We start from the raw sequence: 17,832 nt of genomic DNA, 5'->3' as shown, positions 1-17,832 counted from the left end.
TCTTGTATTTCTAAAACAATTTTTGAAAACATCATCTGCTAAATGGTCTTGGTGATGAAAGGTCTTTCATAATTTTACAATAAAGATCTAGGCAATTTGAAAAGACAACTGGGAATCCAGATCCTTCCATACTTTAAGAACTAAAGCTGTGCCTATAAAAATCTCCTATTTATTTTAAATATTTTTCTTGAAATAAGAAATACTCTATCTTCTAAAGCATTTGTTATGAGGAATATGAGAAGATGTGACCTTAACTCAGTTTCTTTCTATCACGAACTGAAAATAATCTCCCTCTTTAAGGTACGTGGCTCCTGGGACCTAAGAGTGACTACGTGCAAATAGGGCTTGTGGCCTGTAGAAGTTTTGGCTCAGGAAACTTGTGCCAGATGTTGCCCTCTTCGGACTGGGAAAGTTCATAGAAATGAGGATAAGGATTTTACAGATGTTTGGTCTGTAAAGATCTATAAAACACCGAGAGGAAAGTCCATATACTTCCTAAAAGAATACGCTTGGATTGTCTGTCCCTCCAAGGGCTAAAAAAAATAGCATAATCAGTGGTAGGAGTCCTTCCTGTTCCTGAGCCTTAGAAGTACAAGAAGGTCAATAAGGAATTGGTGGCTTGACTGCTTCTATACCACCAGCCCATGAACAAGTAGTGAGACCTCAGAGGTTGACAAAACTGGAGTCTCAAAATGATGACCTTTTAAAATAACAAGCGAATGACAGGGAAAGAGCCATCCAAGCAAAGAGAACCTCTGTCCGGTAAAACAGAGCTGCTACAGAAGACAAACCGCCATGTTGAGTAAGGTCTTCCCACCCTAAAATAACCAAATTCTTAATACTTTTTAACGCATTCCTGACATTACAGGCAGTAAGGGAGTGGTCCAAGGCAACCAGTCAAAACTGGAAAGGGGAGTAGTAAAGCAGCAAGCAAAGGATAAAGCGGGGTGGCCCTGAGGACAAATGCTAATCTAAGTAACCCAAAAGATAAGAAAGCTGAGCTTGAGATTCCTGCACTACACCAGGGACCCTGGGAGAAGTGGGTAAAGAATTATGGCAAGCCCTTGGTTTCTGGCAGAAGCAATCTTCTTTGGAGGAAAGCATTCTTTATTTAGGCCAATAGAAAACCCCAGATTAAGATCCAACAAAGAGGAGCTCACAAAGACCGCCAAATACACAAGGAAATATGCCAGAATGGGTGAGAGCCAACAGAAATAAGCAATAGATTTAGGTTTCCAAGGATTTCAGAGAGTGGAATGATCAGATATAAAATAAAAATAATTATGTTTGGAATGACATATGATATAATAAAAACTAGCAAGAAAAGACTTTCAAAAACTGCTAAGCATCTTCAAAAAAGAACAAAACAGAACTTTTAAAAATGAAAAAAAAGAAGGTATTGAAAGTAATACAATGGATAGGGCAGAAAGCAAGTTATATATTGCCTAACAAAAAAATGTGTGAGTTGGAATAAGGCCCTGAGGAAGTAAGTCAAAAGAAACACAGAGAAGGTGATGGAAAATACACCTGAGAGGTTAAGAGATATTGCAGATAGGATGAGAAAGGCCAACATGCATATAATCAGAATCTTGTTGGGAGAACAGAGAAAATGAGGGAGAAGAAAATTCAAAGGGATAATAAGTGTGAATTTTTAGAAGTAAACAAAGATTTGAATCCTCAGACATAGAAACACAAAATATGCCAAGTGGCATAAATACAAGTAAATTCATGTTAGGAAAATCATGGTAAAACTGCAGAATACCAGAGACAAAAGCTATTGGAAAGATGGGCTAGATTAGCTGCAAAGGAATGGTAACAATACTGTTAGAAGACTTCTCAGTTGTGACATTGGAAGCCAAATGCGAGAACAATTTTCAAATAAACGAAATGTGCAAGTATGTCCCTCCCATTGCAAATCAACTAGATGCTTGATAAGGTATATTTTTAAAACATTTCTTAGAGTGTAAGTAATTAGGGAAAACTGAAAAGGGGAGCAATAAGCAGCAAACTAAACGATTTTATTATCAAACGACATGTGGTAAAGGAATTTCTAAAGGCAAGTCATGGGACAAAGCAAACATTTTGGAAGCAAGCTCTGAATGCAAAGAAAAACAGTGAGCAAAGAAATTGTAAATATGTTAGTAAATTTAAACACATATTGATCATGTAAAGCAACAACGTCAATAATAATGTTTAATTCAACTAGTGACAAACTCAGAACTACAAAAAAACTGCGTCACATAAGATTCAAACTGTTTTTAGGTTCCTACGTTGTTTGCAAAGAAGTAGAAATGTTCATTAATTTCAGACTTTAATTATGCCTGTTAAAAATTGAAGAGAAATTACTATAAAAAGAGCAAGAGTGTATAACATAAAATTGGTTAAAGAAAAAAAATTGAGGAAATTTGAGGAGAAAGTTGAGAAATACTGATTTTTTTTAAAAAACAATCGTCAATTCAAAAGAAGGCCAGCAAAAAAGGGGACATAATAGAAAAGTCAGGACAAACAGGAAGCAAGGGTAATGTCTGAAAATATTACTAAGACAGTCTGATTAATAGAAAAAAATAGAGAAAATATAAAGTTCTAATAGCAATATCAGAAGGGAAAATATTTATAACAGAAAATATACATTTAATATATTTGGTATAAATAAGAAACAAAGAATGTTCCAGTACAAAAATGAAGAAAAAACTGAAAGCTCTTCTAACATCTTCAAATTTTCTGTAATTCATATAGAAAATCTTGCATAACCAGAGTACCAGCAATAAATGCTATTAAAATAAAGGAATACATGGGGTGCCTGGGTGGCTCAGTCGGTTGAGCATCCAACTTTGACTCAGGTCCTGATCTCATGGTTGGTGGGTTCAAGCCCCACGTTGGGCTCTGTGCTGACAGCTCAGAGCCTGGAGCCAGCTTCGGATTCTGTGTCTCCCTCTCCCTCTGCCCCCCCCTCTCAAAAATAAATAAATATAAAAAAATTTAAAAAAATAAAGGAGGACAAGGAAATACTGGTCAATGAAATGAATGAGGAGAAATAAAATGGTCAAAGACAATACAAAAATATTCACTCTCACTACTAATAAGATGTCTGATGAAGAAAAGACAACATTTCATGTATCAAAATTAACAAGACTGTTTTTAGAAATGCTTTTAAAATAATTTTTGACACCGGTGCTAGAAAACCAGAATTCTCATACTTTACTAAAAGTAGTACAAATAGGGGCAATTTTGGAAAGTAAATAAGCAGTGTATCTCAAGATCCACAAAAGGTTATAATTTTTGACCTAATAGGTTTTCTTCTACAGATTAGGATCAAGAGTTGTGTACAAGAATTAATTACAGTCTTATTTATAATAGTGTGAAATTGGAATCAAGCTAATTGAAAATAAAATAGGGAAATAAATTATGTTATGCCAGAAAATAATTAATACAACATTTTAAACACAAACCTAGAAGTAAAAAATGTTCACCAAATGAGAAAAACAGAATGTAAAATCAAATATAGAATATACTTTCAATTTTGTAAAAATACGTATGTGCAAAAGGAAAATGTTACTGGGAGGAAATAAAAGTTCTGTCAGTGAGTATTTATGGATAGTGAGATTATGGAAGATTTCAATTTTAACTTTGATTATTTTTGCACTACTTTTTCCACAGTGAGGATTTATTACTTACATAATTAAAGAATCATGGTCAATGTTAACAAAATAATTAAAATTCAAATATCACAAGATGGTTATGACACTTCCAAAAGCGAAAACCCAGGGAAAAGAAAATAAACCACTGACGCCAACCATAGGAACTACTGTCCAGGAAGATGGCGGGCAGGAATGAAATGCCAGAGGGGCTGGCCACTGGCTGTGCCCAGCAACTCATGCTTCTCTGTGGTGAAGCCAGCAGTGCTCTTACCTTACAGCTGCTCATTTGTCTGGCCTGGACAATGTGCCTGTCACCTTGGACAAGAGGTTTCTTACATCGTGTACTAGGCTGAACTGTCTCAATTCTTCATGACTGTCCGAGTCCCTGGAATCAAAGAATACTACAAAAACCTCAAGTAACTCCATGTTTTGCAAGAAAATATTCCACTGATAACGTTAGGGCCTAAGATATGTTCCCAGCTTGAACTAATATCAGCATGTTTAAAGAATGGGATAAGAGAGAAACTTTGGGGCCAATCTGAGATTCAGATCCCAGTTCTTGCTCTACTGGTGAACGAATATGTGGTTTCGAACAAAGGTCTTAAGCTCACAGAGCCTCAGTTTGCTCACTTATACCTGATTCTGGTAAACAGAACAAATGAAATTGCTGTGCCTTTTTCCTTAGATTAATGTAAGGCTTAGATTAATGTAAGAAAGTGTACGTAAACAAATGTTGAAGAATAGAATCTTAAACTCAATTGAAACATTTCAATTTTTCCCATGACCTAGGAAGATCAAGATGAAGCCCCTTACTTTGGCACCATGAATCCTCATTTCTATTGTCTGGAAAGCTCTCTCTAGTACATGCTTGATGAATACCTAAGTGCTAATGTTACAGAATACACCCCACTGGTCATCTACATTATCAAAAATTGAAATGTAGATAAATTAATTACAGTGGATTAAGAGGTAACAGAGCAGCCCATAATATGTACAATATGAATAGGGTTTTTATTCCCTAAAAGGGAAATGATGACCAGAAACATTCATCTTAAATAACTGGCAAAATTTCAAACCTGAATATATGTGAAGTTAGCATGAGTCTAAAAATTGGGAAAAACTAGCCCACATTTTGTACTTCCATTAGACTGATACTATCATTAATTCCTTGTTAAAAAAAAGAGGGGGCAGTGCATGCCATCAGAGAAAGGACAGTACAGAATGCTATGCACGAAGAACAACTCATATATCCCACCCTGCTAGATGTAACTATTATTAAGAATTTACTCTTTTCCATGTTTATCGAAATTAGATCACAATGTATATACTACTGTGTAACATATAATAAGTTAACAAATCCTTTATTGTTGGCCAGGAAGTGGTTTTGTTTTTCAGTGTTATAAGTGGCAGCATGAGAATAATTGGCTAAAAAAATAATTAGAAATGAAAATAGAAACAAAGAATAATATCCCAGCAAAACTGCCAATTATACTTAAGGACTCATACAAGTTTATACTCCCAGCAAAAAAAAAAAAAAACAAAACAAAACATGAGTAAGAAATGTACATTTTTAACATCCTCATCACTTCAGTCAAAGGGTTGTATGTTCACTGGCTGGTCATCCAATTGTTTGCTGTGCTCTTAGTGTGACACCAGAGCTAACAAAGCCAGCCAGTCTAAGTCACTTAAAGGGCGATAGATGCTTTTGCCTCCATTTCCCATGGTTTCCATCAGTTGATAAAGAAAGGCACATATTTTGTTGCTTGAGAGACTAAGACAGAATGCCATTATGTATCTCAATGAATAAATACAGCAGCCTCAGAAGTTCTAGAATGATTACAGTGCCATTTGAAAAGATAAAATAATTTTCTTGTTCTGAAATTTTTTGATGTATAATTGACAAATAACACTATATTAGTTTCAAGTGTAAAATATAATGAGCCAATGTGATGATATTTGTATATATTGCAAAATGATCACCATAATAAGTCTAGTTAACATCTGTCACCATACGTATACAATTTTTTTCTTGTGATGAGAACTTTTAAGACTTGTTCTCCTAGCAACCTTCAAACATACAATACAGTATTATTTTTTTAATGTTTATTTATTTTGAGAGAGAGGGGTATGAGGGAGAAAGAAAGAGAGAGATTGAGAGAGAGAGAGAGAGAGAGAGAGAGAGAGAATCCCAAGCAGGGATTCTATCAGCACACAGCCTAATGTGGGGGTCAATCTCATGAACCATGAGACCATGACATGAGCCCTAGCAAGAGCTTAATCAACTCTGAGCCACCCAGACACCCCAAATATACAATATATTATTACTAACTATGGTCATCAGGCTGTACATTGCATTCATATGGCTTATTTATTTTATAACTAGAAGTTTGTATCTTTGATTCCCTTCACCCATTTTGCACAGTCCCTGACCCTTGGCTCTGGCAATCACCAGTCTGTTCTCTGTGTCTTAGGAGCTTGCCTTTTCTTTCTTCCTTTTATTTCTTTTTTTCCTTTCCTTTCCTTTCCTTTCCTTTCCTTTCCTTTCCTTCCTTCATTTCTTCCCTCCTTTCCTTTCCTTCCCTCTCTCTTTTCTTTTTCTTTCTTTCTTTCTTTCTTTCTTTCTTTCTTTCTTTCTTCTTTCTTTCTTTCTTTCTTTCTTTCTTTCTTGTTTAGATTCCACCTATACATCAGATCATATGGTATTTGCTTTTCTCTTTTTGACTTATTTCACTTACCATAATGCCCTCAAAGTCCATCCATGTGTTTGCAAATGGCAAAATTTCATTCTTTTTTTAGTTTTTTAAAAATATTTTTAATGTTATTTATTTTTGAGAGAGAGAGAGAGAGAAAGAAAGAGAGTGGAGGAGGGGCGGGGGGTGGGGGAGACACAGAATCCAAAGCAGGCTACAGGCTCTGAGCTGTCAGCACAGAATATATATATTCCATATATATATATATAATTCCATATATATGTAATTCCATATATGTAATTCCATATATATATACTCTCACTTCTTATTTATCCACTCATCTATCAATGCACACTTATGTTGTTTCCATATCTTGGCTATTGTAAATAATGTGGTAATAAATATGGAACTGCAGATATATTTTTGAATTAGTGTTTTCATTTTCCTTTGATAAATGCCCAGAAGTAGAACTGCTGGATCGTATGGTAGTTCTATTTTTAATTTTTTAAAGGAAACTCCATACAGTTCTCCACAATGGCTATACCAATTTACATTCCCACCAACAATCCATTAGAGTTCCTCTCAATACTTATCTTTGCCAACATTTATTATTTCTTATCTTTTTGATAACTGAGCATCTGTTCATATACCTGCTGGCCATCTCTGTGTTTTCTCTAGAAACATCTATTCAGATCCTCTGCCTATGTTTTAATCTGTTTTTTTCTGTTAAGTTGTATGAGTTCCATATAAACATTGAATATTAACCCCTTATCAGATATATGATTTGCAGTCAGCCTTTAGATGTTTATTTAATTAGAAGCCTGGCCCTCAGGCTGCAGCTATGATGATAAACTAATAGGCCTCTTTCACAGAAAGACTGAGCCCCTGAGTTTGTTGCCTCTTGCTGTGGCCTGGGGATGGTAGCTATTTAAGAAGTCTTTCTCCTTTGGTTACAATCCTGTAGGACTTGTGAATATATGCCCCACTGGTCACCAGAGCCAAGCAATGAAGAGGTGTCGTCCCCTGGTGGCAGCTGCAACACTCAGGGCACCAGACAAGGATATAAACTCCATTCCAGAAGATACCAGCAAGCTGGAGCAAGGAAGAGGGAGAACGCAAAGATAATGTCCACCAGCCCGCATTACTTGAGAACCTCTGTAGCGGCTGTAAGTGCACCAAACCAGAAGCCTGCCCCTCAGGCACAGCTCCACTGGTCTTCAAAGCCAGATGCTTTGGGGGCTCATCTCCCAGGAAATGGTCTTAAAAGTTGGTATGCCTGATGTGAAGTACAAACCCTTCACCCCTCAGGGAGAAGCTCTGGGTTTTTAGTTCTCTCCTGAGTGTGAGTGTCGGGGTGGGGTTTATTTTGAGACTGTGTCTCGCCTTTTCCTACCTGCTTCAATGTGGTTTTCCTCCCATTCACTTGATCTAAAGAGGTTGCTCCATCAATTTTTAGGATTTTTTTTTTGAGAAAAGTGTTCCATATATAGATGTGGAATCAGTGTGTCTGTAGGAGGAGGTAGTAAGTGCAGGATCTTTCCATGTTTCCATCTTGAGCCAGAACTGAAAAATCATTTTTTTATCTCTCTATTTAGACTTTACGATCATGTCACTGGAAAGACTTTCAAAATGAGAACATTATACGAATAGCAACCTTAAAAACCTTAAAAACGTAGTCCAGTGATCACTTCTGGACTCATCCCTTCAACTGCTACCGCCCTGGTCTTGCCACCATAATCTAATAGCAATCTACTGCTATTAGATTCCTACAGTAGCCTACTAACAAGTCTCTGTCCTTATATCCTGCCCCAGTAGCAGGAACTATAGGATGATTTACATCACCCCTCAGTTACTGTGTCAGTTTCCTGATGGTTGCCAATGTGAAAACCTGCATTTTTTTTTGCCCGAGGGCTTTCTCTGGGCTCCTAAGAAGTAGTCCTCAAACAGTAACTAAAAGGAGTTGGGGAATAAATACTCAGCCCCATTGCATCTGGTGTCCATAGTCTGATGTGTGATTCCCAAGGATATTAACTTCTGGTTGTTCATAGTGGTATTGGCTGCCTTCTATTTCCTTTTTCATGGTTCTATTCCCTACCGACGTATTCTTCAATCCCAGGTGAACAAATTCGTCTTGGTGTCTCTGTTTGTCAGGGAACTGTATGAAGACATCTCTCTCAAACTATTCTCAACCCAAAGGGCAGAGTGATCCTTTTTAAAACCATCAAATTATGTCAGTCTTCTTGCACAACCCTGCGATTGGAAATGGCTCTTCTCTTCACTCAGAACTCAATGTCAAAGTCTTTATAAAGATCTGCAAGGCCCTGTTACCATCTGCCTAGACCCCATGCTTACTGTTCCATGAGCCTGACAGGCACGCACCACCTTAGGGTTCTTCCTAAGCCTGGAACACTGTTTTCCCTGGGAAACTGCTGCTTGCTTAACTCCTTCCCCTCTTTCAAGATTGGCTCAGATCTCACCTTCGAAATGAAGTCACCTTGACTGCCACCTTCTTCAACATAGCACACTCTCCTCCATCTCCACAAAGCATTCTCAAAACCCTTATCTTGCTTTATTTTTCCTTTTCCCATTGCACTTACCAACTTCTTAACATATTAAATAATTTTCTATCCCCTGCTATAATATAAACATGAGGACAGAGTTCTTTGTTGTATTCTCTGATGTTTCCCAAGCACTTAGAACAGTGCCCGACACATAGGAAGCGTTCCATGAAAATCTGCTGACCAATTACCATAAATTTTCATGTTATTGCTGGGCGGAGAAAAAATGACACATGTATACTGTAGGTCACACTATTACTGCAAAAATAATCCTCTTTTTAAGATAAGTTTAAAACCAACTAGCACATTGTGTTTCCATAAAAATTAATACCTAAGTGCATTTATTAAATTTTAACACTGTATTTTAATTTGTCACTATAATATGGCAAAATATAATGATTCATATTTGCTAATAGATAATTTAGAGTGTGATTATTCTTGCTACATATATATTTTTTCAGGTTTGACACCTAGGGCTTTATACAAAAGTCTTGTAGGGATTCAACACTCCTCACTCATTAAAAATATAATCAATATATATGTAAAAAATTTTAGGAACACATCTACTTCATAGAATAGGCCATTTGGTATACTGTAGTACACAATTACCTGTAGATGTATCAAAAGTAATTCATTTCATATTGTACCTTACATATTTTCCCCTGACTCTACAGATGTGGAACTTAGTGGCACATGAGTCAAATTTAATTTAAAAGAAATCCATTTCTTAACTTACTACATTATGAACACTCAACAAATATTTACAGAACAGTAATAGCCAGCTAACCTATGGCTTTGTGTTGAGTTTAAACACCAAATTTTAAGAAAACCCAGCAGAGGAATTTTAAAATTACTTTGATTTTTAGGTTTAAATAAAATCCTTAATGTAATTTCAGGGCCTAAGCTTTGGAATTCACTGTGTAAGCAAATCAATAAGCCACACTGTACTGTTACACACATATATATAAAAAAAGAGATTTGGAGCAGTTTTCAGTGTACTATAAAAATGGAAAACAAATCTCACATATATATGCATATGTATATGTATACATTTAAGATAGATAACTTCCAGTTAATAGTAAGTATTACAAAATGCTTAGCAAAGGAGAAAATGAAATAAAATGTTAAACATTCTAATTCTATTGTTATTATTTTCTAAAGTAAGTCAGAGGAAGATATTAATGGCCGCTCAGATTTACTTCTGAGGTTTAATTTTTTACAGGAAGAAATAAACAAACAATTTAATTTCTAAAAGAATCTACTTAAAACAATTTTTTTAGCTTGCAATTTTTTTAGATCTATGTTGCTGATTTGTTTGAGATGGTTAGACATATACAGCTATAGGGAATTTCGAATATCAGAAATCATAATTATTTACCAAGGGGGAAGAAATCTGATTTTGAATTTAGTATTTGAGGCATGGAGCATGAAGGTACTCAATTTACAAAACTACCACCTTAATAAAGTAAATGTTACATATTACATATTCCCCCAAATTGATCTACAGATTCAACACAAGTCCTATCAAAACACTAGTGGGCTTCACTGCAGCAATTGACAAACTAATCCTAAAATTAATGTGGAAATTCAAGGGACCCAGAAGAACCAAAACAATAGTCAAAAAGAACAAAGTTGGGAGACTCATATTTTCCAATTCCCAAACTTACTACAAAGCTACAGTAACCAAGATAGTGTGGTACTATCATGCGATAGATCAAACATTGGAATAGTATTGAGTGTCCAGAAACAAATCCCCACATCTATGTTCAACTGATTTTCAACAAAGGTCCCAAGATCACAAATGGGGGAAAGAAATTCTTTTCAACAAATAATAAAAAATCACCATGTGTTCCAGCAATTCCATTCTTAATTACATACCCAAGAGAAATGAAACTTGCATGTAAACAATCATGATAGCATTTTTCAGAATATCTAAAAAGTGGAAACAACCCAATTATCTATCAACTGACAAATGTATAAACAAAATGTGCTATATCCATACGATAGAATAGTATTTCACAATAAAAAGGAAAGAAGTCCTGATCACATGTCACAACATGAATGAACCTTAAAAAATTTATGCTAAGGGAAAGAAGCCAGTCCAGGAAAACACATGCTGTTTCCATTTGTATGAAATGAAATGAAAATATAGATTAGGAAAATCTATAAAGACAAAAAGTAGATTAGCGCCTGGGACTGAGGGAGAGTGCTGGGCGAGATAGGGGAAGTGACTGCTGAACCGTACAGGATTTGTCTTGGGGATGATGAAAATATTCTAGAATTGATTTAGTGATGGTTACACAACTCTGTATATACTAAAACCCACCAAGTTGTACAATGTAATGGGATGAATTGTATGGTACATTTCCTTAAAGCTGTTTCCAAAAAAAACAAATAATATTACATATTAATAAGTAAAACTTGATTCCCAGATACAAAGGGCCTGCAAAATGAGAATTAGCAGGTAAATATTTTTCTTCTCTGACATTTCATTGAAAACAAGTGGTACAAAAGAAATAGAGGCATGCCAATTATTTATATAACTAAGTAATAAAATGAGAAAAATAACAAGACTCCCAACATTAGTAGAATGCTTTAAAGGATACAAAGCACTTGCACACATCGTCCTGCAGCCAACAAATCATAAACCAGAATGAGTCACTTGTCTCTTCCCCTGAGTTTAAACGCAGTGATCACATATAAGGAATAGGGATGATGCCAGTGGTCAGAACATACTCAGCAATGTTCTTGAAGAAACAGTTGGAAAGGTAGGTGGTTAGGCCTCTCGTGGGAAGTAAATGGTGGCCTGCACTAGGAGAGGCCCCACTATCCTCAGTGTCTGGATAGGTGATGCCTATGTCACCTTTTGGGGGGTGGGCAGAAAAGCAACAGAAACCAGCCCAGTGTCAGCTCAAGGCTGCAAACTAATGATAGAGTAGCTTTAGAGGTCATCTGGGGGCGGGGGGCAGAATCCCAGAGCCATACATGTTGGAGACGGGACAACCCCTAAGCATTCACTTCTCCCTCCTCAACTGAGTACCTGCGATTACATCAAAGAAAGGCTACCATCTGAGGGGAATAATGCTTGGAAAGGAGGTATTTGAAAGTTCTCTCTTAGTAAAAGGGACATCCATGGCAAATGAGCAGTGGTGACTGAACCCAGGTTATACACTACGGACAGCTGCCTCATACCCAACCACTAAATTGCTTGAAAGAGCACAATGGAGAGTCAAGAATTTTATCCCTCTTCCTAAATGGATCTTAGTACCTAAAGTAAAATAGGTGTACATAGAAAAAAAAAAAAAAAAAAAAAGGAGACCTCTGAAGAGTGTAAGCACAAGGAAAGAAGGAACAACATTTAAATAAAATATAACGAATGGTTTCAGAAAGATAAGGGAGGGTATTCGAAATATGAAACATCAACAAGCAGTTATGAAGAAAAAAACAGCTGCAGCTATTAACAACAAAATATATCATTGGTGATAGGAAGGCAATGAATGGGCGAAATAGCAGAAAGGATACATCTAAAGACGATGTGGAATGGCAGGTGGCGGAATGCTCCGAGAGGCATCGAGAAGAAATAAAAGAGTACAAATAATGAGAAAAAGTTCAGAAATGTAGAGGATAGAAGAAGTATCAAGAGCATCTAATGGCAATTCCAGGACAGATTATGGTAAGAAATATTTAAAGAAACAGTAACCAAAGATTAGTCAGAATTACGTAAAATTATAGGCCTGCAGATTCAAAGGGGCATAGATTGCCAAATAGGAGAATATGGACACATATCAGAGAGAGATTTAAAAACATTAAGAAACAAGAGAAAATTATGAAAGATTGAAGAAAAGGAAATGGAGACCATTTACAAAGGACAAAGAATCAAACTGACATCAGACTTGGGACAAAAGAGTTATGCCTCTGAAGTTTTGAAGAAGAGAACTTTGAATTTTATATCCAATTAAACTGTTATTTACATGTGGGGACAAAATAAGCATATTGGTAGGCATCTGAAGTCTCAAAGATTATGCCACATAAAATTTCTCTTTAAAGCATCTCTTGGAGGGGGCGCCTGGATGGCTCAGTTGATTGAGCTACCGACTTCGGCGCAGGTCATGATCTCAAGGTTTGTGAGTTCAAGCCCTGCATCGGGCTCTGTGCTGACAGCTCAGAGCCTGGAGCCTGATTCACATTCTGTGTCTCCCTCTCTCTCTGCTCCTCCGCCACTCATGTTCTGTCTCCCTCTGCCTCAGATTAAATAAACATTAAAAAATTTTTTAAATAAATGAAGAATCTCTTGGAGGATTTACTATAGTGAAATATAAAGAAATGTATGAGTAAGCAAGTAGATATAAAAAGTAAAGAAGGGTGAAGATCGTTCATCGTTACTTAAACATGCCACACTAAAAAAAGTACACCCAGAATATCTGGATTAAAATCTCCAAACAGTATTAACATAGGTAGGAGGAACAGAGGGAGTTGAGAGCACGCTCATGTATTAATTTTGTTTGAGACAGGCAGGGCAGGAATGTGTATTAATACACTTTTAGTGATAGGGAAAATAACCACCACTATGAATCTTGGTAAGTAACGGGACACCATCAGAAACACAGAAATAGAATATGTAACACTCTGTTTAGTGGAAGGAAATCAATTTATCCAAAAGAGACGTGGAAAAAGAGAAGGGTAGTAACAACAAGAACAATGTGTACACACAGACACACAATGGAGTAGCTAAAACAAACGTTGGGAGAACAGTAATTATTTTCAGTGTAAATAGATTCAGGCAGTTAATCAAAAGACAGACTCACAGAATGAGTGGCAAAATAAAAAGTTAATGGTCATTTCTGCAAGGGATAGGTAATAAAACAAAAGGAAACAGACTGGAAATAAAAGAATAAAAGAAGGACTAGTAACTAGTCCTCTAGTAACTAGAAGGACTAGCAAACAGAAACTAAAAGAAAGGAGAGGTAGAAATTTTAAATAAAATTTAATGCTAAAAATGACAATGATAAAGAAGGAAATTAAATTTGGAAAAAATAAAACAAAGAAATGGAATGATTATGAACACACACACCTAACGATACATGAGCGCTAGTAAGCAGAAACTGACACACTCTGGTGGCGCATATGTATGTTAATTACATTTATTCTGTAAGTTTGTGTTTTCTGGTTCTTTGATTGGTCCTTTTCCTCTGTGGACTATGTATGTATTATTTACATTCATTTTTCTCTTGTGACTTGTGTTTTAGAATGTTTTTTAACAGATGAGGAGAAAAAGAAGTTGGATTCAAATAGTTGAGGTTTACTATTTGTTAAGAGATTTTGTCCTAAGGTGTGCGAGGCAAAGGGCCAGCATGAAATTAGAGCACTTACTGTAACTTGCGTTTAATCATTCTCTCTTCTAATTTCTGCCCAAGTAACAATGGAAGATACACATATAAATTTCTTAATGTTCTAAGCTTCCATTGCCACATGTGATCTAGAAGAGTAAAAACTCAAGTACACAACAGCTAAAAAAAATTTCACAGAGAAATGTCCTCTAAAAACCAGCCCTTTGTATAACATCTACAAGGTCTGATGCAGTTGTTTAATTTATTTCCAAAATAACCAAAATGCTATAGACAGAATCAATTATATTTCTACCTGGGTTTTCGGAGGAGTCTATTTTTATATCCCTTGCTTTCCTTGAAGAAAAGCATGATTTGAAAATAGCAACATGAAATTAGTCACATAATGGCACTTTTCAAAAAAGGGAATACAATTTTCAACCCTACGGCGCTTCTTAATGTTCCTGTGTAAACACTTTACCATACGTGAAATATAAATAAAAAATAATCAGCATACAACTCCATTACTAGGCCTCAAAATGCTTTGATTAGTCATTAACCATAAATCATAATCTGTGGATTTTTCCTCTCTGTGGGCTATTATTTTCAGAAAATGTTCCATGCATTATTTCAGGAATCCAGTTCTACATTTACTTGCACATAATGATTTCTCCTTCACCACACTCCATTTCTGCATTTGCAATAAAAGAATGTACTAATACAGCCATTGCTACAAATAAAAGCATTCACAATATTCTACAATTCTCAACATTCAAAAAGGAAACTATGTAATTAAAATGCAACTCAACTCCACCCACCTTTTATAGTCAACTTCATTAATAAAGATAAATGTGAATTGTTAACGAAAAGGCGTTGGGCACTCCAAGGACTAAATATAGGTGCTTTGTTTCTTCCATCATACCTGGATCTTAAATTCCTTCAGCTCCTATCTGTCAGAGGAAGGCTGCCAGGTGAGCAGTCTGTCACTCTTGCCTAAGCTAATAGATTCTCCAGTGGCTTCTGTTACAGCTCGTGTCATACCATTAAAACTATGTGCCTTGGAAGTGGCATAACATATGTAGCTGAATCTTGTCAACTCGACATAATCAGACTGTATTTGGCTGCACAAGCAGATGCAGATTAGAGAAGCGACATAAATATGCAAATCACAGTGGTCTTCTCTGCACCACCGGTCCTACCTCCACTGGCCCTCGCAGATACTCCGTTTGTTCAGCTCCTACTTCCAGTGCTACATCAACAGACGCAAAGGGACGGCTGGCCATCTGCTGTCGTTCTCGAAGCAGTTGCTGGAGGGGGGTAAAAATGATTTGTTTAAAATAGGCTTAAAGATACATGAGATTCAACAATATCTGGTTCCATTTTGAACAAATGGTACTCAAAATTTAGGAATCATCTGATACACAGACCTACAGCTAGATCCCAAAAATGAAAACTTGTTTTCTCCCCAGGACCTGGGTCATAAATCCGCAGAGGCTTTAAACGTATGGGACCTGCAGAGAGAACTTTCCCCCTGACCTCTCTCCCACAGACCTAATGAAATGTACTCAAACGCATTTTGAAAACTCCAGCTGAGGGGTTCTACTTCAGTAAGAAGTGCTACTGTGATGATGGCTATGCCAAGGTTTCCTACTCCAAGTAATGCAGCTTTTGTCTTAGCTGAAAGTAAATAACAGTAAAAATATTTAAGAAAAGATAACAAAAAGTTTCGAAATGCATTAACAGAGATTGAAGAAACATCTTCCTACAAAGGCTAAGTGTGAGAAGTCATCGAGACGCCCGGTCAACTGCAATGGAATCAACACGAATTGCCAATGACAGTATTTATAACTTGATTCAAACCCTCCGTGTTCATTATTTAAAGTGAGGAATGGTTGGCAGTTTGCAAAAATTTTGTGCCAAGGTGTCTAAACCACACCCAGATATTTGCTTCTTTTTCCTTGTGCCTACTCTGGGCTTTACCCAAAAGCTAAAACCAATAAACTAGTAAGTCTCAGCCAACTACCGAGCTAATTTATATTTCTGCCTTTCCTTGTAATTATAATATTCATTAAGTCCTGATAAGAAAAAAATTGATGACCAGCAGTAGATATTGCAAATCTTGCCCTTCTCATTCTACACAGCTAATAAAATTATTATTAAATATTAAAAGTGGATGAGCGATGCAATTAAATACTCTTTCAAATGAGAAGAAAATCCTATCACTGAAAAAGGCAAAATCCTTGAACACAATGAATAGCTTCATTATTCACAGAGATTTTTAAAGATTCACTGGCATTAACTTAAAACATTAACAAATGGTATTTGAATGTAAATGTATGTCGCACTGTGATGCATCATTCATTAAATTCCCTTTAAAAGATGAAGGAACAAAAGCCAATACCTTATGGCAGTTTATTATTTAACATTTTTGTTTTAACACTTATAACCTAGCAGTGACAGTGTTCATGAAGTGAGCATCTAAAATATAGGTGGCGCCTTGGTGGCTCAGTAAGTTAAGCATCCAACTTTGGCTCATGTCATGATCTGGCAGTTCATGAGTTCAAGCCCCGCGTCTGGCTCTGTACTGACAGCTCAGAGCCTACAGCCTGCTCTGGATTCTGTCTCCCTCTCTCTCTGCCCCTCCCCTGCTGACGCTCTGTCTCTGTCTCTGTCTCTCTCGCAAAATTAAATAAACATTAAAAAATTTTAATAAATAAAATAAAATACAATTTAAGGCCTTGTTTTGTTATTATTAAAAAGAGAACATCTGCATGCCAATATTGATGGAACAGGAAAAATACAATTATTACTGAGTAATAATTTATGTTCTTAGAATATATTTAAAATTAATGAAGACAATTAAACTTATACTCAAAGTAAAAAGTAAATGATCTAAGCTACCAAATTATTCATTTAATATAACCTAAAAAGGTATTATTAAATATGCAGCTGCTGGAAAATAGTCTTGTTTGTGCCTCTTGTAGGATTGGCCAATAGATCTGAACATTTTATCTATACAAAATGCAAACATAATACTACTTCAAATGCCAAGGGGCACTAAGTGTAGAAGACACCATGCTCTTTTTCTCGCCAATAAAAATATACACGCAGATGCACACAGAGATACGGACACACACATATGCAAATACACAAACTACTTTTCTGATGGTAATGGACAAAAAGCCTTGAGAAAACTGTAAATTTTAGTTGGGGTTTGAACACAATTTTCTTTCTTTCTCTTTTTTAATGTTTATTTATTTTTGAGAGTGAGAAAGAGAGCATGCACAAGCTGGGGGGGCCGAGGGGGGGGGGGAGAGAGAGAGAGAGAGAGAGAGAGAGAGAGAGAGAGAGAGAGAGAGAGAATCCCAAGCAGGCTCTGTGCTGTCGGCTCAGAGCCCAACCTGGGGCTTGAACTCACACACCGTGAGATCATGACCTGAACTGAAATCAAGAGTCAGGTGCTTAACCGACTGAGCCACCCAGGGACTCCTGAACACAATTTTCTAACTTTGTATTACAAAGTTTCTTCATTTGTACTAGTTCTCCTCAGAACACAAACCACATGCCATATAATTAAGAGAGTTTTAAGAAAATGAATAGCTTCTGTTACTTTAGCTTACCT

The 17,832-nt window shown here is 36.3% G+C and overlaps 1 protein-coding gene across 5 annotated transcripts in view; it reads right to left on the bottom strand.

Annotated features, from left to right (window-relative positions):
• The window catches only part of ATRNL1 (attractin like 1), a 777,769-nt gene that overhangs the window by 231,462 nt on the left and 528,475 nt on the right, over nt 1-17,832 (bottom strand). For 4 of the 5 annotated variants that reach the window (XM_042908168.1, XM_042908169.1, XM_042908170.1 and 1 more), the window contains one exon: nt 15,410-15,517. In XM_042908168.1, coding sequence (XP_042764102.1) covers nt 15,410-15,517 — 108 coding nt within the window. Of the gene's footprint in view, nt 1-3,982; nt 4,040-15,409; nt 15,518-17,832 lie in introns of those variants that run through there. The other variant, XM_042908172.1, reaches the window with a different exon arrangement.

The sequence above is a fragment of the Panthera leo genome, chromosome D2 (assembly GCF_018350215.1).
Source record: "Panthera leo isolate Ple1 chromosome D2, P.leo_Ple1_pat1.1, whole genome shotgun sequence".
Lineage (NCBI taxonomy): Eukaryota > Metazoa > Chordata > Mammalia > Carnivora > Felidae > Panthera > Panthera leo.
This window is presented reverse-complemented; position numbering and strand designations above follow the sequence as displayed.